The sequence below is a fragment of the Bubalus bubalis genome, chromosome 12, assembly GCF_019923935.1.
Source record: "Bubalus bubalis isolate 160015118507 breed Murrah chromosome 12, NDDB_SH_1, whole genome shotgun sequence".
Classification (NCBI taxonomy): domain Eukaryota; kingdom Metazoa; phylum Chordata; class Mammalia; order Artiodactyla; family Bovidae; genus Bubalus; species Bubalus bubalis.
The window spans coordinates 40,412,770-40,436,090 of NC_059168.1; the positions used below are offsets into that span (position 1 = coordinate 40,412,770).

The following is a 23,321-nucleotide window of genomic DNA, read 5'->3' on the forward strand; positions in this document are numbered from 1 at the left end:
CAAAATCACTGCAGATGGTGATTGCAGCCATGAAATTAAAAGATGCCTACTCCTTGGAAGGAACCAACCTAGATAGCATATTAAAAAGCAGAGACATCACTTTGTCAACAAAGGTCCATCTAGTCAAGGCTATGGTTTTTCCAGTAGTCATGTATGGATTTGAGAGTTGCACTATAAAGAAAGCTGAGGGCGGAGGAACTGATGCTTTTGACCTGTAGTGTTGGAGAAGACTCTTGAGAGTCCCTTGCACTGCAAGGAGATCCAACCAGTCCATCCTAAAGGAGATCAGTCCTGGGTGTTCACTGGAAGGACTGATGTTGAAGCTTAAACTCCTTTGGCCACCTAATGTGAAGAGATGAGTAATTTAAAAAGACCCTGATGCTGGGAAAGATTGAGGGCAGGAGGAGAAGGGGATGACAGAGGATAAGATTGTTGGATGGCATCACCGACTCGATGGACATGAGTTTGGGTAAATTCCGGGAGCTGGTGATGGACAGGGAGACCTGGCGTGCTGTGCTTCATGGGTTGCAAAGAGTCGGACAAGACTGAGCAACTAAACAAACTGAATGCAGTTGGAAATTTCAATGCCCTCTTTCATTAACTGAGCAACTACAGAAACTCAGTAAGGATATACAAAACTTGAATAGCATTATGAACCAATCTGACCTGACATTTATAGAGCACTCTACCCAGCAGCAGCATAATATACATTCTTTCCAAGTATACATAGAACATTTACCAAAATAAACCATATTCTACACCATAAAGTGAGATCCAATTATTATTAAATTTAACAGAATTAATATTATATAAATAATATTCTATCTACACTATAAAAGAAAAAGGTCTCATTAGCAAAGACCTAATCTTCCACCTAAACAAATTAGGAAATTTAAGATCAGGAATCAACGAAACAGAAACAGAAAAATACCAGAGAAAAATAAAAAATCAAAGTAGGTTCTCTGTAGAGATCAGTAAGACTTACAGATATCCAAATCCATCAGGAAAAAGAAGAGAGACACACACAAAATACCAATATCAGGAATGGACATGAGAGCTATCTATATAGTATATTCCTAATTTATTTGCCACTTCTACCTTAAAGCATTGGTGCCTCATCTCCTTTTAATATGAATCAGATTTGAGACCTTGCTTCTAACAAACAGAATAAAACAGAAATAAATGTGTAACTTTAGAGGCTGGGAGAGAAAAAGCACGGTGCAGCTTTCTGCTTAACTTCTCTATCAGTCACTCAGGGGGAAGACAGCTGCCCTGTTGTGACGACAGTCAAACAACACTATGAGAGGTCCACATGTGAGGAACTGAGGCCTCTATCAATAGCAGTAAAACACCGAGGCCTCTAATCTATAACTAGTCAAGGCTATGGTTTTTCCATACATCCACATGTATGGATGTGAAAGTTGGACTGTGAAGAAAGCTGAGCGACGAAGAATTGATGCTTTTGAATTATGGTGCTGAAGAAGACTCTTGAGAGTCCCTTGGACTGCAAGGAGATCCAACCAGTCCATTCTGAAGGAGATCAGTCCCCGTGTTCTTTGGAAGGAATGATGCTAAAGCTGAAACTCCAGTACTTTGGCCACCTCATGCAAAGATTTGGCTCATTGGACAAGACTCTGATGCTGGGAGGGATTGGGGGCAGGAGGAGAAGGGGATGACAGAGGATGAGATGGCTGCATGGCATCACTGACTGGATGGACATGAGTTTGGGTGAACTCCGGGAGTTGGTGATGCACAGGGAGGCCTGGCATGCTACAATTCATGGAGTCGCAAAGAGTCGGACACGACTGAGCGACTGCACTGAACTGAACTGAATCTATAGCTGTGTGAATAAACAAACTTGGCAGCAAAATTTTCTAGCTCTAGTCAAGTTTTTAGATAACAGACATCCTGGCCAACATCTTCACTGCAATCTCAGGAGAAACACTGATCCAAGATCATCCAGCTGCTGCTGCTGCTAAGTCACTTCAGCCGTGTCCAACTCTGTGCGACCCCACAGACGGCAGCCCACTAGGCTCCCCCACCCCTAGGATTCTCCAGGCAAGAACACTGGAGTGGGATGCCATTTCCTTCTGCAATGAATGAAAGTGAAAAGTGAAAGTGAGGTAGCTCAGTCGTGTCTGACTCTTCGAGACCCCATGGACCGCAGCCTACCAGGCTCCTCCGTCCATGGGATTTTCCAGGCAAGAGTACTGGAGTAGGGTGCCATAGCCTTCTCTGTCATCCAGCTGAGTCATTGATCCACAAAAATTCCTGATCCACAGAAAAGGTGAGATAATTTAATGTCTGTTGTTTTAAAGCACTAAGGTGTGGAACAGTCATATACAGCAAAAGGCAACCAAAATAGAGAGCATCATTACAGATCCCAAAGCCATTAAAAGGATAATAAGAAAATATCATGAACTTTTAAACCAATAAATTCAAAAATCTAGATGAAAATCTTCAAAGGAAACAAACTACCAAAGCTTACTCAAGGGGAGATAAAGAATCTGATAACAGAGAAAACACCTTTTAATCACACACAGATCACCCACAAATAAATAAAATTTTATTTTTACAATCATCACTGTTTATTCACAGTGCAATAAAACCAGAAATAGCAAATTAAAATGAAAAAAAACATTCCATGAGAAAAATTTTAGATCTTCTATTTAATAATTCCCAGGTGCAGGGGAACTCCAAATTAAAATTAAGTTCTAAAAAATAAAACATACATGTTAGCATCTACAGGATACCTTTAAAATGGTAATGAGGGGGAAAGGCAGATTGTTAAAAACACATCAAGAAAAATATTCTCTCACTGGCCAAATCTGGAATAATTTAAACATCAAATAGGAAAGAAAGGATTATAACCCATTAGATAAATTACTTTTTAAATCCATAAGCCTGATATAAATAAATGGTAAAGGGAAAGTCATTCTATCACAGAACGCCAATTAATAAATATAGAAGAAAGAAAATCATCATTGGGAAACATCAACTAACTGACTGGAACAAGAGTCAATGGCTGCTACAATGGAGGTGGTGGGGAGGGAAAAGAGTTTGATGTCTCAAAGTAGCTTCCTGTAAGTCCTTAATAATTACAAGAGGAAAATCTGGCAGATGCCACCTTAAACCTGTGATCAGAGATAACATCATCAATAATGAAACCTGCTGACATCCCACGCCCTAAAAAGGACATGATATTCTTTCTGTGGCATATGTGTCAGAACTGCATAACCTGAATTTAATGATGAGGAAAGAGTCAAATCTAAATTGAGGGACATTCTACCTAATGACCAGCCTGTACCCCAAAGATGTCAAGTTCATGGAAAACAAAGGAAGACTAAGGAACTACTCCAGATTAAAGAGACAGGACAACTAAATGTAATGTGACATTTTTACATCAGATGGTTAGGGGCTGGGAAGGGGTATAAAAAACGTAACTGGCAACAGTAAAAAAAAAATCTGAATTTGGACTTCAGATTAGATAATGGTATTATATGATGATAAAATTTCCTGATTTTGATAATGGTACTGAGGTTATGTTATGGGTGTGTCCTTGTCATGAAATACACACTTAAGTATTTAGGAATAAAGGAGCACTGTGTCTGCAACTTAATCTCAAACTGTTCAGGGAAATAATGTGTGTACACACCCACCCACATACACAGACTCAGAATAAATCAAATGACACAAATAGAAAATAGTGAATCTCTTCACATGTATACACAAATTTTTCCTACATCCTCGCTATTTTTCTGTAAATTTGAGATTATACACAAGACAAGTATTTTTAGAAAAACCGTGCTTCACCAAAACAAAACAATGTTAAATAAGATCTTCAGGTTAGGATTTCAACAAGCTGCTTAAGCCAAGTAAAATGAAAATTGTAGCTATAAGCAAGGATCCTAACAAAATTTCATCTAATCTGACTACTGGTGGCTACATGTTTTCTAAGAAGCTTCAGCAGATACAAGCAATATCTCTTCAACTTTTCTAAATGATGTGAAAGTTTTCAACTCGGTAATTCAAGACCAATACTTCCAACTGGGGAAGGAAAAGGTGGATTAACTTTATTCCAGAAGTAACAATGAAATTTAACCTTTCGTGATGAAAACTACTTTCTGTGATGGTCACAATGAATTTGAAAACAAATGAAGTTCAAGTGTGTGGTCTATAATCTTTTCTTAATCTTGGGGTCGCAAAGAGTCGGACACGACTGAGCTACTGAACTGAACTACACCTAATATTCTTAGGAATAGGTAAAATCTTCATTTAGCATGTGAATTTAAATAATTCACTCAATATTCTTGATTGTGTTTTGAGGAAACTTCGAAACATGTGGTAATTGCTAGAACATGGCCCCTATCCTCAAAAAAATACGTGTGCTAGTTGGGGAGAGGGCCAATTTGTCCAGAAAGCAAAGTCGATACTCAGAATTCTAACCTAAGGTAGCTTGGTAGAGGAGGAAAACCTACGAGTGGCATTAGATATACTGAGTTTAAAGGAGTCTGTTGCGATCAAGGACAAGTAACTTAATTCCCCCCAATTCCCCATGCCGTGATTTACTCAACAATAAAACGAGAATTTTTTTTTTTTTTTCTGCTTCAAAAGACTGAGGATTAGGCGAGATGTTGTAGCTGGAAAGCGCTTTGTAAACTTCAAAGCCCTACACGTGTTTACTATGTGTAATAAACTCTACAAGAGAGGCCACCTGGAATCGGCAAAGGTAATTCGGTTGTCATGCTGCTGCTGCTGCTGCTGCTGCTGCTAAGTCGCTTTAGTCGTGTCCGACTCTGTGCGACCCCATAGACGGCAGCCCAGCAGGCTTCCCCTTCCCTGGGATTCTCCAGGCAAGAACACTGGAGTGGGGTGCCATTTCCTTCTCCAATGCATGAAAGTGAAAGTGAAGTAGCTCAGTCGTGTCTGACTCTTCCAGACCCCATGGACTGCAGCCTACCAGGCTCCTCCGTCCATGGGATTTTCCAGGCAAGAGTACTGGAGTGGGGTGCATTGCCTTCTCCGCGATTGTCATGAGTTCCTACAAAATACCGCAACTGGATGTGCTCTGGTACACTGGATTTGGCAGAGAGCTAAAATGAGGTTCTCCTCAAAAATGTTCTTTCTGTAGGAAATACCAATATAATGAGAGAGCGCAGACACCCCTCTGAATGGCCTCCAACCTTCGCGGGGCTGGGCGAATGTTAAGTATCGCGGCAAGCAAAAACTGACCAATTTTTTCAAAACTTGAAACGTGCGACCAACGCTAACTTAGGAGCCTGGCAGAGAGGGGCGGGGACGAAGGGGCGTGGCCCGCAGCCGGTTTCCCACCCGCCCCCAACGCTCCACTCTCCTCGCGCGCGCGGACCTCTAGGCGTCTCCTGTAGGCGGTTACCCCGGCCCAGGAGTGCAAACGGCGGCGAGGAACGGATTTCCAGCAACAGCCCACGATTCTCAAACTTCTACTCTCCGAGGAGCCCTCGCGGGCCACCCTTCTCAGAAACCGCAAGTCCGATTCCCCTAACCCTTCAGGTCACAGACTTCCACGGCCCGGGCTGCGCCGCCGAAGGAAAGCTCTCCGAGCGAAAGAGCATCAGCCGGGCGAATACCTGAGCCGAAATGAAGCCTTCATAGACGGTTTTCGACCGGTTCTGGGGCAGAAAGAGCGGAAACTGGCGCAGCAGGGTCGCTTCCGTCTCCGCCATAGCTCGCGGTCCGTGGCAACGTTGGTATACTGGCGGCCGCTGGTCCCGCACATGCGCAGTCTTGCCTGCGCCTTGGGCGCCGAGAGACGTACACCCGCGCGTTTGGCGGGAAGTCTCGAGCTTTCCCTGGGCAAAAATGAAGGTCCGGTGGTAGTCGGGATACCTGGGCTCAGCTCCAGCCAGAGTAAATTCGGCTCAGCAGGAGGCAGCATTGACCCCAACGCGAGGCAGGAGGAAAGATTGTTTTCTGAACCTGACCATACTAGCTTTGATTGTCCCAAGAACCGTGTTGGATGTTTATATTAATCCAGACTCAAGTCAACACCAGGGTTCTGGTGCGTTACACTTGAGAATATCTAAGGCAAAACAGGAGGGGAAATTGCTAATGGACTTGAGGAGCCGAATTTAATTTTTCTTTAACAACCCTTTCTATGTGCCGTGCTAAGTCACTTAAGTCATGCCACTTAAGTAGGACCAACACAAAGATTATGTGACCTTATGGACTGAGGCCAGCCAGGCTTCTCTGTCCCTGGGATTCTCCAGGCAAGGATACTGGTATACATATTTCTAACTCGGGAATGGTAATTATCCATTCCTTTTTTTTTTTTTTTTTTTTTACTAAGGGGTGATTAATTAAGGAACCTAATATTTACTGCACATTTGATTTCAATCAATATTCAATGCAACATTCAATATTGCAATCAATACAATCAATATTCAGTCAATTCAGTATTCAGTATTGTATTTTTGAACCCTTGTATTTGCTAAACGTCATTGCAGTAGGCTACAGGTTGTGTAAAAATGAGTAAGATTCACACCCAAACGTTTTGATTGCCTTCAAAAGCGGATGACACTTTTTCAAGACTCTTAGTTTGACAAGAATTATAAGTTTTCTGAATGCTTAGAGAAAAACAAGAATGTTAGCAATGTAAATATAAATTACTCTAAAGCAGTGGCTTTCCAAAGATCCTGGATCCATTCGCATAACCTGGGAAATTTTACATCACCTTTACAGAAAGGCAAATTCTCACCCCTCTGTCTCAGACCTGCTGCTGCTGCTGTTAAGTAGCTTCAGTCATGTCTGACTCTGTGCGACCCCATTGACGGCAGCCCACCAGGCTCCGCCATACTTGGGATTCTCCAGGCAAGAACACTGGAGTGGGGTGCCATTTCTTTCTCCAATGCATGAAAGTGAAAAGTGAAAAGTGAAAATGAAGTCGCTCAGTCGTCTCCGACTCTTCTCGACCCCATGGACTGCAGCTTACCAGGCTCCTCCATCCATGGGATTTTCCAGGCTAGAGTACTGGAGTGGGATGCCATTGCCTTCTCCTGTCTCAGACCTAGGGAATCCCAAACTCTGAGAGTGAAGCTCAATCATCTGTGTTACAACAAGCCCTCGAGGTACTACGTTGCAAAGGCTAAAGTTAGACAGTCTCCCCAGAGGCATGGCATGCCTCCACTCAAATTATGCAATTCGTTTATTAAAGATGACAGGCTACAAGTTTTGTGAGGGGCATAAAGTGAAGGTCGTTAAAACAGTAGGACCAACACAAAGATTATAAGCACGTATAGACACTGCCTTCAAGGACTTATGGTTAAAACGCTTGCTGTTACCAAGGCTTTCCCTGATGGTCCAGTGGCTGAGACTATTCCCTCCCATTGCAGGGTTAGGGTTAGGTTCGATCCGGATTTCTGATCAGGGAGCTAGATCCCACATGCTTCAACGAAGACCCAGAGCAGCCAAATAAGTAAATAATTTTTTTTTTTAATTAGCTGTTTCCAGTATTTCAAACTTGTCCACCACCCCCACTACCAGTTCCCCATGGAACTTCGCCCCTTCCTTTAAGGCTTTTTCAACTGCTACCTCTTTTTAGAAACCTTTTCTTAATTGATGAAAATTATTGCTTTCCCTAACCACTTGCTATATTTCTTGGTACATTGTTGGTGTTCATTAACTATTTACTAAAATGTTAATTAATATCCAGCAGTCCTATAGGCCAGAGAAGGCAATGGCAACCCACTCCAGTACTCTTGCCTGGAAAATCCCACAGACGGAGGAGCCTGGTAGGCTGCAGTCCATGGGATCACTAGGAGTCAGACACTATTGAGCAACTTCACTTTCACTTTTCACTTTCACACATTGGAGAAGGAAATGGCAACCAACTCCAGTGTTCTTGCCTGGAGAATCCCAGGGACAGGGGAGCCTGATGGGCTGCCATCTATGGGGTCCCACAGTCAGACACGACTGAAGCGACTTAGCAGCAGCAGCAGCAGCAGCAACAGCAGCAGTCCTATAGGCAGATTACAAAAAAGTATTACAACAATTCAGAAGAATTAAGGAACTTTTCACAAGATATTTAAGTTGGTTTCCATTTATTATATCATAATAATCATAATAGTGCTGCATAGCAATATTATAGACTTTATCTGATTTATTTAAATTATACTAAAACTAGCATGTGTAAAGTACTTTCATATTATATTTATATTTTATGATGATGTTCTTTCAATTCAGTTCAGTTCAGTCATTCAGTCATGTCCAACTCTTTGCGACCCCATGAATCACAGCACGCCAGGCCTCCCTGTCCATCACCAACTCCCAGAGTTCACCCAGACCCATGTCCATCGAGTCAGTGATGCCATCCAGCCATCTCATCCTCTGTCGTCCCCTTCTCCTCCTGCCCCCAATCCCTCCCAGCATCAAAGTCTTTTCCAATGAGTCAACTCTTCGCATGAGGTGGCCAAAGTACTGGAGTTTCAGCTTTAGCATCATAGTGTCTGTTTTGTATGTGAGTAAATTGAGATTTAATGATATTAAATAAGTTGTTTAATATAGTAACTTAGTGACTTGTATGATGAAGATTAAATTCCAGTGTCTAAATTTTAGATTCAATAAAATTTCTATTAAATCAGCACAGATGCACTGCCCATCATGAAACTCAGAGGAAGTTAATCTAAAGTTGTTAATGACTCATGCTAGCTGTGGGGTTTCAGGAATTTAATTTTGATAGTTGATAATGGATTTACAAAAATACTATATTTCTTCTGAATATAATCATAACATTTTCTACCTACAATCCTCATATGTGAGAAAATATCCTAAGAACATTTTGTCCAACAAGTTCATTAGAAACTAAAGTTTTTCCACTAAAGCAGCCTTGGAGAGTTTATACTACAGCACCCTCATTTCACAGATTAGAGAAATGAAGTCCAGAAAATGTACTGTCCTAAGTTACTGTATTTTATTTATTGACTTCAGGTCAGGTCAGTTCAGTAGCTCAGTCTTGTCTGACTCATTGGGACACCATGAATTGCAGCACGCCAGGCCTCCCTGTCCATCACCAACTCCCAGAGTTCACTCAAACTCACGTCCATCCAGTCAGTGATGCCATCCAGCCATCTCATCCTCTGTCGTCCCCTTCTGCTCCTGCCCCCAATCCCTCCCAGCATCAGGGTCTTTTCCAATGAGTCAACTCTTAGCATAAGGTGGCCAAAGTATTGGAGTTTCAGCTTTAGCATCAGTCTTTCCAAAGAACACCCAGGACTGATCTCCTTTACAATGCACTGGTAGGAACTCCCTGCAGTCCAAAGGACTCTAAGAGTCTTCTCCAACACCACAGTTCAAAAGCATCAATTCTTCGGCCCTCAGCTTTCTTCACAGTCCAACTCTCACATCCATACATGACCACTGTAAAAACCATAGCCTTGCCTAGACAGACCTTTGTTGGCAAAGTAATGTCTCTGCTTTTGAATATGCTATCTAGGTTGGTCATAACTTTCCTTCCAAGGAGTAAGCGTCTTTTAATTTCATGGCTGCAGTCACCATCTGCAGTGATTTTGGAGCCCCCCAAAATAAAGTCTGACACTGTTTCCACTGTTTCCCCATCTATTTCCCATGAAGTGATGGGACCAGATGCCATGATCTTAGCTTTCTGAATGTTGAGCTTTAAGCCAACTTTTTCACTCTCCTCTTTCACTTTCAAGAGGCTTTTTAGTTCCTCTTTACTTTCTGCCATAAGGGTGGTGTCATCTGCATATCTGAGGTTATTGATATTTCTCCCAGAAAACTTGATTCCAGCTTGTGCTTTCTCCAGCCCAGCGTTTCTCATGATGTACTCTGCATAGAAGTTAAATAAGCAGGGTGACAATATACAGCCTTGCTGTGCTCCTTTTCCTATTTGGAACCAGTCTGTTGTTCCATGTACAGTTCTAACTGTTGCTTCCTGACCTGCATACAGGTTTCTCAAGAGGCAGGTCAGGTGGTCTAGTATTCCCATCTCTTTCAGAATTTTCCACAGTTTATTGTGATCCACACAGTCAAAGGCTTTGGCATAGTCAATAAAGCAGAAGTAGATGTTTTTCTGGAACTCAGTTCCTTTTTCCATGATCCAGCAGATGTTGGCAATTTGATCTCTGGTTCCTCTGCCTTCTCTAAATCCAGCTTGAACATCTGGAAGTTCACGTATTGCTGAAGCCTGGCTTGGAAAATTTTGAGCATTACTTTACTAGCATGTGAGATGAGTGCATTTGTGCGGTAGTTTGAGCATTCTTTGGCATTACCTTTCTTTGGGACTGGAATGAAAACTGACTTTTTCCAGGCTAGTGGCCACTGCTGAGTTTTCCAAATTTGCTGGCATATTGAGTGCAGCACTTTCACAGCATCATCTTCCAGGATTTGAAATAGCTCAACTGGAATTCCATCACCTCCACTAGCTTTGTTCATAGTGATGCTTTCTAAGGCCCACTTGACTTCACATTCCATGATGTCTGGCTCTAGGTCAGTGATCACACCATCGTGATTATCTTGGTCAGAAGATCATTTTTGTACAGTTCTTCTGTGTATTCTTTGACACCTATTCTTAATAGCTTCTGCTTCTGTTAGTTCCATACCATTTCTGTCCTTTATTGTGCCCACCTTTGCATGAAATGTTCACTTGGTATCTCTAATTTTCTTGAAGAGATCTCTAGTCTTTCCCATTCTGTTGTTTTCCTCTATTTCTTTGCATTGATCACTGAGGAAGGCTTTCTTATCTCTCCTTGCTATTCTTTGGAACTCTTCATTCAGATGCATATATCTTCATTTTCTCCTTTGCTTTTCACTTCTCTTCTTTTCACAGCTATTTGTAAGGCCTCCCCAGAGAGCCATTTTGCTGTTTTGCATTTCTTTTCCATGGGGATGGTCTTGATTCCTGTCTCCTGTACAATGTCAAGAACCTCCATCCGTAGTTCATCAGGCATTCTGTCTATCAGATCTAGTCCCTTAAATCTATTTCTGACTTCCAGTGTATAATCATAAGGAATTTGATTTAGGTCATACCTGAATGGTCTACTGGTTTTCCCTACTTTCTTCATTTTAAGTCTGAAATTGGCAATAAGGAGTTTATGATCTGAGCCACAGTCAGCTCCTCGTCTTGTTTTTGCTGACTGTATAGAGCTTCTCCATCTTTGGCTGCAAAGAATATAATCAGTCTGATTTCGGTGTTGACCATCTGGTGATGTCCATGTGTAGAGTCTTCTCTTATGATGTTGGAAGAGGGTGTTTGCTATGACCAGTGCTTTCCTTTGGCAATACCCTATTAGCCTTTGCCCTGCTTCATTCCGTACCCAAGGCCAAATTTGCCTGTTACCCCAGGTGTTTCTTGATTTCCTACTTTTGCATTCCAGTTCCCTATAATGAAAAGGACATCTTTTTTGGGTGTTAATTCTAAAAGGTCTTGTAGGTCTTCATAGAACTGTTCAACTTCAGCTTTTTCAGCTTACTGGTTGGGCATAGACTTGGATTACTGTGATATTGAATGATTTGCCTTGGAAACAAACAGATCATTTTGTCGTTTTGGAGATTGCATCCAAATCCTGCATTTTGGACTCTTTTGTTGACCATGATGGCTACTCCATTTCTTCTAAGGGATTCCTGTACACAGTAGTAGATATAATGGTCTTCTGAGTTAAATTCACCCATTCCAGTCCATTTTAGTTCGCAGATTCCTAGAATGTCAACGTTCATTCTTGCCATCTCCTGTTTCACTACTTCCAATTTGCCTTGATTTATGGACCTAACATTCCAGGTTCCTATGCAATATTGCTCTTTACAGCATCGGACCTTGCTTCTATCACCAGTCCCATCCATAAGTGGGTGTTGTTTTTGCTTTGGCTGCATCCCTTCATTCTTTCTGGACTTATTTTTCCACTGATCTCCCATAGCATATTGGGCACCTACCAACCTGGGGAGTTTCTCTTTCAGTATCCTATCTTTTTGCCTTTCCATACTGTTCATGGGGTTCTCAAGGCAAGACTACTCAAGTGGTTTGCCATTCCCTTTTCCAGTGAACCACATTCTGTCAGACCTCTCCACCATGACCCACCCATCTTGGGTGGACCCACATGGCATGGCTTAGTTTCATTGAGTTAGACAAGGCTGTGGTCCATGTGATTAGATTGACTAGTTTTCTGTGATTATGGTTTGTGTGTCTGCCCTCTGATGCCTCTAGCAACACCTACTGTCTTGTGTTTCTCTTACCTTCATGTGGGGTATCATATAGCCCAGTCTAAAACAGCCACCCTCAAATTCACAGGGAATACTCAGTATGTTTAAAAATCAGAAAGACAGTGAATTATCACTCTAACAAACTTCACACAGACCCTCACCAAAGTTCAGGCTCTTCAAGATGTCTAGGCATGACTTCTTTTACATCATGCTTAGTAGGTGAGTCGTGCCCAACTCTTTGCAACCCCAAGGACTGTAGCCCTCCAGGTTACTTTGTCCATGGAGTTTCCCAGACAAAAATAATGGAGTGGGTTTGTACTTCTTATATATTCTGCTGCAAGAGTTAGTAGTTAACTGCTATTTCTTGGGGAAGAACTGTATATCCTAACATAGAAAAATCTGAAAACATTCTCATGATTGAAAAGTACAAGTTCCAGAATAACATGTTTACTACTATACCATTTATGTTTAAATAAACTCAGAGTGTGTTTTTAGCAATGGTTACTTTTGGGGCAAGAGATAAGAGACAAGGAATGGGGGTGCCTGGGGAGACTTTCACCTTATCTGTAATATTTAAAAAAACTTTAAAGTTTTAAGTTAAAATTTTGTCTTAAGTTTTAAGCAGAAGATATTAAGAATACACAGAAGAACTATACAAAAAAGATCTTCACGACCTAGATAATCATGAAGGTGTGATCACTCTCACTCACCTGGAGCTGGACATCCTGGCATGTGAAGTCAGGTGGGCCTTAGGAAGCATCACTACTAACAAAGCTAGTGGAGGTGATGGAATTCCAGTTGAGCTATTTCAAATCCTAAAAGATGATGCTGTGAAAGTGCTGCACTCAATATGTCAGCAAATTTGGAACACTCAGCAGTGGCCACAGGCCTGGAAAAGTTCAGTTTTAATTCCAATCCCAAAGAAAGGCAATGCCAAAGAATGCTCAAACTAGCACACAATTGCACTCATCTCACATGCTAGTAAAGTAATGCTCAAAATTCTCCAAGCCAGGCTTCAGCAATATGTGAACCATGAACTTCCAGATGTTCAAGCTGGTTTTAGAAAAGGCAGAGGAACCAGAGATCAAATTGCCAACATCTGCTGGATCATGGAAAAAGGAATCGAGTTCCAGAAAAACATCTATTTATGCTTTATTGACTATGCCAAAGCCTTTGACTGTGTGGATCACAATAAACTGTGGAAAATTCTGAAAGAGATGGGAATACCAGACCACCTGACCTGCCTCTTGAGAAACCTGTATGCAGGTCAGGAAGCAACAGTTAGAACTGTACATGGAACAACAGACTGGTTCCAAATAGGAAAAGGAGCACATCAAGGCTGTATATTGTCACCCTGCTTATTTAACTTATATGTAGAGTACATCATGAGAAACACTGGGCTGGAAGAAGCACAAGCTAGAATCTAGATTTCTGGGAGAAATATCAATAACCTCAGATATGCAGATGACACCACCCTTATGGCAGAAAGTGAAGAAGAACTAAAGAGCCTCTTGATGAAAGTGAAAGAGGAGAGTGAAAAAGTTGGCTTAAAGCTCAACATTCAGAAAACTAACATCATGACATCCTGTCCTATCACTTCATGGGAAATAGATGGGGAAACAGTGGCAGACTATTTTGGGGGGCTCCAAAATCACTGCAGATGGTGATTGCAGCCATGAAATTAAAAGATGCTTACTCCTTGGAAGGAAAGTTATGACCAACCTAGATAGCATATTCAAAAGCAGAGACATTACTTTGCCAACAAAGGTTCGTCTAGTCAAGGCTATGGTTTTTCCAGTGGTCATGTATGGATGTGAGAGTTGGACTGTGAAGAAAGCTGAGAGCTGAAGAATTGATGCTTTTGAACTGTGGTGTTGGAGAAGACTCTTGAGAGTCCCTTGGACTGCAAGGAGATCCAACCAGTGCATCCTAAAGGAGACCAGTCCAGGGTGTTCATTTCAGGGACTGATGTTGAAGCTGAAACTGCAGTACTTTGGCCACCTCATGTGGAGAGTTGACTCATTTGAAAAGACCCCAATGCTGGGAAAGTTTGAGGGCAGGAGGAGAAGGGGACGACAGAGGATGAGATGGTTGGATGGCATCACCGACACAATGGACATAGGTTTGGGTGGACTCAGGGTGTTGGTGATGGACAGGGAGGCCTGGCATACTGCAGTTCATGGGGTTGCAAAGAGTTGGACATGACTGAGCAGCTGAACTGAACTGAACTTGTACTGAACTGAACAAGTACTTTAAGTACTTGTACCATTCTAATTCCGGTCTAACACTATTTTATTGCCCAAATTTTCAGCTTTGTCCCACGTGTTTCTTCTCCCAGTTCCTATCAATATAGAAGTAGGCTGCCAACCATTGACATTAGTGAGAATAATATGGGAGAGTTTGCTTGAGAGTAGTGAAGAAAGATAGTAAGAATGTTGGGAAATGCCAACATTAAGGAAGAATGGGGGTAGAGCAGCCATGTGGAAGAGCCCTCTAGGTTGTTGGCAAAGATGATGGAGTAGAAAGACCCTGAGTTTACATCCTCCCATGGGCACACAAAAATGACAAGTATTTACAGAGCGATTTCCTACTAGAACAACCTGAAAACTAGCAGAAAAGCATTTCCACAGCTAAACATATAAGAAGGAACCACCATGAGACAGGTAGAGGGATATACTAATGTGTTAATACACACATACCCTGGGTAGATAGATATCACACATAAATGGGAAGATAATCACACCTGCAGAGTTCTCTATAAGGAACAAGTGGTCCAAGTCCCACATTGAGCTCCTCAGCCCAGGAGTCCTGACGTGAGAACATGAAACCCCAAAACATCTGCCATTGAAAGCCAGCAGGGCATGCATAGGAAGTGCCAGAGGACTGTAGGGAAATAGAGACTCTGCTCTTAAAGGGTGGACACAGATTCTCACAGGCTCCAAGTTCCTGCACAAAGGCAGTAATTTGAAAGGATCCTATCAGACACATTTGCTGATCTTGGAGAGGCTTTCAGAGAGGCAAGAGTCAACTGGGATTTGCCTTGGACAGTGATGCTGGTGAGAGCATTTGAGGGAGTATGTTCTACCACAAGGATGCTGATGCTGGCAAGCACCATTTTGGAGTCCTTCCTCTAGCCTGTTAGTGCCAGAAGCTTATGTATCCACCAGTGAGTCACTGTCAGTCCTCAGACCCCCTGGTTCAAGATGTCAGCTGTGCAGAGACCCATCCCTGTCCACCAGCAAGCAAGCAGCTACCACATAAGGCAGCACATTGGCAGCCAGATAGGCTTAAGGTTGGCACTGCTTACCATTGTGCTCACAGTTTTTGGCCCCACCACAAGAGAAGGGGGTCACACAGCCCATACAAATGGGGCACTTCTGGAGCACAGGGGACACCTCTAGTAAAAATGGAGTGAGCTTTTGGGCCGCATAAAACCTCTCCAACATGAGTCCATTTCCCTAAGATCAGGAGAAATAAACACAGAAAATAAGGTAAAATGAGAGACAGGAATGTGTTTAAAACAAAGAAACAATACTTCAGAAGAACTAAATGAAGATAAGCAATACATCCAATAAGAAGTCCAAGGGAATGATTATAAATATGCTTAATGGATGAACATTTATCTTTATAATCATAAATCAAGAATGGATGAACTCAGTGAAAAGATAAGCAAAAAGTTCAAAAATATAAAGAAGAACTAAACAGAGCAGAGGAACACAATAACAAATAAATAATACACTAGAAGGACTCAACAGTAGATTAGATGTTACAAAGGAATGGATTTGACAATCACTGAACTAGAAAATACGGTAGTGGAAATTGCCCCAGCTGAACAGAAAAAAGGAAAAAGAATTTTTTAAAAGGAGAATAGTTTAAGAGACCTCTGGGATTGTGTCAGTCTACAGATTCAATGCAATCTCTATCAAATAGACCAATGGCATTTCTCATAGAACTAAAACAAATAATTCTAAAATATGTGTGGAAACATAAAAGACCCTGAGTAGCCAAAACAATGTTAAGGAAGAATAACAAATCTGGAGGTATAATGCACCCTGATTTTTAAATATACTACAAGGCTACAGTAATCAAAATAGTATAGTGCCAGCACGAAAACAGACACATGGATCAATGGAACAGAATCAGATCAGATCAGATCAGTCACTCAGTCGTGTCCATCTCTTAGCGACCCCATGAATCGAAGCACGCCAGGCCTCCCTGTCCTTCACCAACTCCCGGAGTTCACTCAGACTCACGTCCATCGAGTCAGTGATGCCATCCAACCATCTCATCCTCTGTCGTCCCCTTCTCCTCTTGCCCCCAATCCCTCCCAGCATCAGAGTCTTTTCCAATGAGTCAGCTCTTCACATGAGGTGGCCAAAGTACTGGAGTTTCAGCTTTAGCATCATTCCTTCCAAAGAAATCCCAGGGCTGATCTCCTTCAGAATGGACTGGTTGGATCTCCTTGCAGTGCAAGGGACTCTCAAGAGTCTTCTCCAACACCACAGTTCAAAAGCATCAATTCTTCGGCGCTCAGCCTTCTTCACAGTCCAACTCTCACATCCATACATGACCACAGAAAAAAACCATAGTCTTGACTAGACGAACCTTTGTTGGCAGAGCCTGAAATAAACTCATACACATATGGTCAATTAATCTATGATAAAGGAGGCAAGAAAATGTGATGGAGAAGAGACAGCCCTCTTCAAAAATAGTGTTGGAAAAACTAGACAGCTTCATGAGAAAGTATCAAACTGTGCTACTCTCTCACACCATGCACAGAAATAAATTCAAAATGGATTAAAGTCTTACATGTGAGAGCTAAGGCTATAAAACTCCTAGAAGGAAATGTAAACAGTAAATTCTTTGATATTGGTCTTAGAAACATTTGTTTTATATGTCTCTTCGGGCAAGGGAAACAAAACCAAAAATAAACAAATGGGACTACATCAAACAAAGGCTTTTACACGGTGAGGGGAAACTATCAGCAACCTTATTAGGCCACCTAGTGAATGGGAGGAGATATTTGCAAACAATACATCCAATAAGGGTTTAACATCCAAAATACAAAAAGAACATATACAACTCAACATCAAAACAACAAAAACAAACAACCCAATTAGAAAATGGACAGAGGCCTGAACTGACATTTTCCTAAAGAAAATAAACAAATGTCCAACAGATCATGAAAAAATACTCAATGAAAAACCAAAGGAGGGCAAAAAAATGCACACAAAAAGAAGATCCACTAAGTCCTCACTTTTATTCTGGAAAACTGAAGCTGAGAAATAAAAGGGGGTGAGAGGGGATGGGCTTCCCAGGTGGTGCTAGTGGTAAAGAATCCTTCTGCCAATGCAGGAAACATAGACTGGAATTCAGTCCCTGGGTTGGGAAGATCCCAACTCCAGTATTACCACTCCAGCATTCTTGCCTTGAGAATCCCCTTGGATAGAGGAGCCTGGAAAGGTATACTCCATAGGGTCACACAGAGTCAGACACAACTGAAGTGACTTAGCAGGCACGACTTGAGGAACAGTTGTGATTTTTTATTGTTGTTCAGTCACTCAATTGTGTCTGACTCTTTGTGATCTGGGTTCTCAATTATGGTTTTTGAGAAAAGAAGAGAAAGGCAAAGGAGAAAAGGAAACATATCCATCTGAATGCAGAGTTCCAAAGAACAGCAAGGAGAGAGCAGAAAGCCTTCCTAAGGGATCAGTGCAAAGAAATAGAAGGAAAAAATAGAATGGGAAAGACTAGAGATATTTTCGAGAAAATTAGAGATACCAATGGAGTATTTCATGCAAAGATGGACACAATAAAGGACAGAAATGGTATGAAACTAACAGCAGAAAATAATTAAGAAGAGGTGGCAAGAATACACACACACACACAAAAAAAAACTATACAAAAAACATCTTCATGACCCAGAAAACCATCATGGTGTGATCACTCACCTAGAGCCAGACATACTAGAATGCGAAGTCAAGTGAGCCTTAGGAAGCATCACTACGAACAAAGCTAGTGGAAGTCATGGAATTCCAGTTGAGCTATTTCAAATCCCAAAAGATGATTCTGTGAAAGTGCTGCATTCAATATGCCAGCAAATTTGGAAAACACAGCAAAGGCCACAGGTTTGGAAAAGGTCAGTTTTCATTCCAATCCCACAGAAAGGCAATGCCAAAGAATGTTCAGCTCATCTTACACGCTAGCAAAGTAATACTCAAAATTCACCAAGCTAAGCTTCAAGACTACATGAACGGAGAACTTCCAGATGTTCCAGCTGGATTTAAATAAGGCAGAGGAACCAGAGATTAAATTGCCAACATCCATTGGATCATAGAAAAAGCAAGAGAATCCAAAAAAAACATCTACTGCTTCTTTGACTACACCAAAGCTTTTATCTGTGTGGATCACAACAAACTGGAAAATTCTTCAAGAGATGGGAATATCACACAACGTTACCGGCCTCATGAGAAGCCTGTATGCAGGTCAAGAACCAACAGTTAGAACTGGTGATGGATGAACAGACTGGTTCCAAATTGGGAAAGGAATACGTCTAGGTGGTATGTTGTCACCCTGCTTATTTAACTTATATGCAGTGTACATCATGAGAAATGCTGGACTGGATGAAGCACAAGTTAGAATCAAGATTACATGGAGAAATATCAATAACCTCAGATATGCAGATGACACCACCCTTAAGGTAGAAAGCGAAGAGGAACTAAAGAGCCTCTTCATGAAAGTGAAAGAGCAGAGTGAAAAAGTTGGCTTAAAACTCAACATTAAAAAAACGAAGATCATGGGATACTGTCCCATGGCTTCATGGCAAATAGATGGGGAAACAATGGAAACAGTGACAAGCTTTATTTTCTTGGGCTCCAAAATCACTGCAGATGGTGAGTGCATTCTTGAAATTAAAAAAACGCTTGCTCCTTGGAAGAAAAGCAATGACCAAACTAGACAGCATATTAAAAAGCAGACATTACTTTGCTGACAAAGGTCTGTCTAGTAAAAGCTATGGTTTTTCCAGTAATCATGTATGGGTGTGAGTTGGACCATAAAGAAAGCTGAGCAGTGAAGAATTGATGCTTTTGAACTGTGGTGTTGGAGAAGACTCTTGAGAGTCCCTTGGACTGCAAGGAGATCTAACCAGCCAATCCTAAACAAAAATCAGTCTTGAATATTCATTGGAAGGACTGATGCTGAAGCTGAAACTCCAATACTTTGGCCATCGGATATGAAGAACTGACTCATAGGAAAAGACCCTGATGCTGGGAAAGATTGAAGGCAGGAGGAGAAGGAGATGACAGAGGATGAGATGGTTGGATGGCATCACCAACTCAATGGACATGAGTTTGAGCAACCTCCAGGAGTTGATGATGGACAGGGAGGTCTGGTGTGCTGCAGTTCATGAGGTCGCAAGGACTCAGACATGACTGAGTAACTGAACTGAACTGAATCATATTAAATTATTTTAATACACAGGTGTGCAGGTTTATCCTCAACTAGTGTTTCTCAATGTTTTGTCCTTGGACCTGCATCCCCTGGGAACATGTCATTCCAGACCTGTTGAACCTCTTAAATCTGGGAGACAAGCTCAACAGTGATTAACAAATTTATTTTTTCACATTCGATTCTGATGCAAGCTGAAGTTTGAAACCATTACCCTGGACTTAGTGAATCTACATTTTACATATGAATCTATTGTGCAGCTGACACGTCTGAGGGTGGTGGGTGACACGTCTCAGGGACGGTGGCCGAGAGGAGCTACTTCACACCCGAGGTCAGTGGCAGCAGCCAAGAGGAGCTACCCCATGTCCAAGGTAAGGAGCAGTGGCTGTGCTTTCCTGGAGCAGCCGTGAAGAGATACCTCACATCCAAGGTAAGAGAAACCAAGTAAGAAGGTAGGCACTGAGAGAGGGCATCAGAGGGCAGACAGACTGAAACCACAATCACAGAAAACCAGCCAATCTGATCACACGGACCACAGCCTTGTCTCACTCAATGAAACTAAGCCATGCCGTGTGGGGCCACCAAAGATGGGCGGGTCATGGTGGAGAGGTCTGACAAAATGTGGTCCACTGGAGAAGGGAATAGCAAACCACTTCAGTGTTCTTGCCTTGAGAACCCCATGAACAGTATGAAAAGGCAAAAAGATAGGACACTGAAAGAGAAACTCCCCAGGTTGGTAGGTGCCCAATATGCTACTGGAGATCAGCAGACAAAGAATTCCAGAAAGAATAAAGGCAAGGAGCCAAAACAAAAACAATACCCAGTTGTGGATGGGACTGGTGATAGCAGCAAGGTTCAATGCTCTAAGGAGCAATATGGCATAGGAATTTGGAATGTTAGGTCCATGAATCAAGGCAAATTGGAAGTGGTCAAACAGGAGATGGCAAGAGTGAACATCAACATTCTAGGGATCAGTGAACTAAGATGGACTGGAATAGGTGAATTTAACTCAGATGACCATTATATCTACTACTGTGGGCAAGAAACCCTTAAAAGAAATGGAGTGGCCATCATAGTCAACAAAGAGTCCGAAATGCAGGATTTGGATGCAATCTCCAAAACGACAGAATGATCTCTGTTCGTTTCCAAGGCAAACCATTCAATATCACAGTAATCCAAGTCAATACCATGACCAATAACACTGAAGAAGCTGAAGATGAACAGTTCTATGAAGACCTACAAGACCTTCTACAGCTAACTCCCAAAAAATATGTCCTTTTAATATAGGGCACTGGAATGCCAAAGTAGGAAGTCAAGAAACACCTGGGGTAACAGGCAAATTTGGCCTTGGAGTACAGAAGGAAGCAGGGTAAAGGCTAAGAGAACACACTGGTCATAGAAAACACTATCTTCCAACAACACAAGAGAAGATTCTACACATGGACATCACCAGATGGTCAACACTGAAATCAGATTGATTATACTCTTTGCAGCCAAAGATGGAGAAGGTCTATATAGGCAGCAAAAACAAGACCGGGAGCTGACTGTGGCTCAGATCATGAACTCCTTATTGCCAAATTCAGACTTAAATTGAAGAAAGTGTGGAAAACCACTAGACTATTTGCATATGACCTAAATCAAATCCTTTATGACTATACAGTGGAAGTGAGAAATAGATTTAAGGAACTAGATCTGAAAGACAGAGTGCTTGATGAACTATGGACGGAGGCTCATGACATTGAACAGGAGACAGGAATCAAGACCATCCCCATGGAAAAGAAATGCAAAAAAGCAAAATGGCTGTCTGGGGAGGCCTTACAAACAGCTGTGAAAAGAAGAGACGTGAAAAGCAAAGGAGAAAAGGAAAGATATAAACATCTGAATGCAGAGTTCCAAAGAATAGCAAGGAGAGATAAGAAAGCCTTCCTCAGCAATCAATGCAAAGGAATAGAGGAAAACAACAGAGTGGGAAAGACTAGAGATCTCTTCAAGAAAATTAGAGATACCAAGGGAACATTTCATGCAAAGATGGGCTCAATAAAGGACAGAAATGGTAGGGACCTAACAGAAGCAGAAGCTATTAAGAAGTGTCAAGAATACACAGGAGAGCTGTACAAAAAAGATCTTCACGACCCAGATAATCAAGAAGGTATGATCACTCACTCACCTAGAGCCAGACATCCTGGAATGTGAAGTCAAGTGGGCCTTAGAAAGCATCACTACGAACAAACCTAGTGGAAGTGATGGAATTCCAGTTGAGCTCTTTCAAGTCCTAAAAGATGATGCTGTGAAAGTGCTGCATTCAACATGGCAGCAAATTTGGAAAACTCAGCAGTGGCCACAGGTCTGGAAAAGGTCCGTTTTCATTCCAGTCCCAAAGAAAGGCAATGCCAAAGCATGCTCAAACTACCACACAATTGCACTCATCTCACACGCTAGTAAAGTAATGCTCAAAATTCTCCAAGCCAGGCTTCAGCAATACGTGAACTGTGAACTTCCAGATATTCAAGGTGGATTTAGAAAAGGCAGAGGAACCAGAGATCAAATTGCCAACATCCGTTGGATCATCGAAAAAGCAAGAGAGTTCCCGAAAAACATCTATTTCTGCTTTATTATCTATGCCACAGCCTTTGACTGTGTGGATCACAATAAACTGTGGAAAATTCTGAAAGAGATGGGAATACCAGACCACCTGACCTGCCTCTTGAGAAACGTATATGCAGGTCAGGAAGCAATAGTTAGAACTGGACATGGAACAACAGACTGGTTCCAAATAGGAAAAGGAGTACGTCAAGGCTGTATATTGTCACCCTGCTTATTTAACTTATGTGCTGAGTACATCATGAGAAACGCTGGGCTGGAAGAAGCACAATTGGAATCAAGATTTCTGGGAGAAATATCAATAACCTCAGATATGCAGATGACACCACCCTTATGGCAGAAAGTGAAGAGGAACTAAAAAGCCTCTTGATGAAAGTGAAAGAGGGGAGTTAAAAAGTTGGCTTAAAGCTCAACCTTCAGAAAACTAACATCAAGGCATTTGGTCCCATCACTTCATGGCAAATAGATGGGGAAACAGTGGCTGACTTTATTTTGAGGCTCCAAAATCACTGCAGATGTTGATTGCGGCCATGAAATTCAAAGACGCTTACTCCTTGGAAGGAAAGTTATGACCACCTAGACAGCATATTAAAAAGCAGAGACATTACTTCGTCAACAAAGGGCCATCTAGTCAAGGCTATGGTTTTTCCAGTGGTCATGTATGGATGTGAGAGTCGGACTCTAAAGAAAGCCGAGTGCAGAAAAATTGATGCTTTTGAACTGTGGTGTTGGAGAAGACTCTTGAGAGTCCCTTGGACTGCAAGGAGATCCAACCAGTCCATCCTAAAGGAAATCAGTCCTGGGTATTCACTGGAAGGACTGATGTTGAAGCTGAAACTCCAATACCCTGGCCACCTGATGCAAAGTGATGACTCATTTGAAAAGACCCTGATGCTGGGAAAGATTGAGGGCAGGAGGAGAAGGGGACGACAGAGGATGAGATGTTTGGATGACATCACTGACTCAACGAACATGGCTTTTGGTGGACTCTGGGAGTTGGTGTTGGACAGGGAGGCCTGGCATGCTGCGGTTCGTGGGGTCGCAAAGAGTCGGACTGACTGAGCAACTGAACTATTATGCAG

The 23,321-nt window shown here is 42.0% G+C and overlaps 1 protein-coding gene across 3 annotated transcripts in view; it reads right to left on the reverse strand.

Annotated features, from left to right (window-relative positions):
* The window catches only part of FANCL (FA complementation group L), a 91,450-nt gene extending 85,683 nt beyond the window's left edge, over window positions 1-5,767 (reverse strand). For 2 of the 3 annotated variants that reach the window (XM_044925927.1, XM_006070296.3), the window contains exon 1: window positions 5,610-5,767. In XM_044925927.1, coding sequence (XP_044781862.1) covers window positions 5,610-5,705 — 96 coding nt within the window. In that variant the 5' untranslated portion in view covers window positions 5,706-5,767. The remainder of the gene's footprint in view (window positions 1-5,609) is intronic. The other variant, XM_006070299.3, reaches the window with a different exon arrangement.
* Window positions 5,768-23,321: the final 17,554 nt, after the last annotated feature.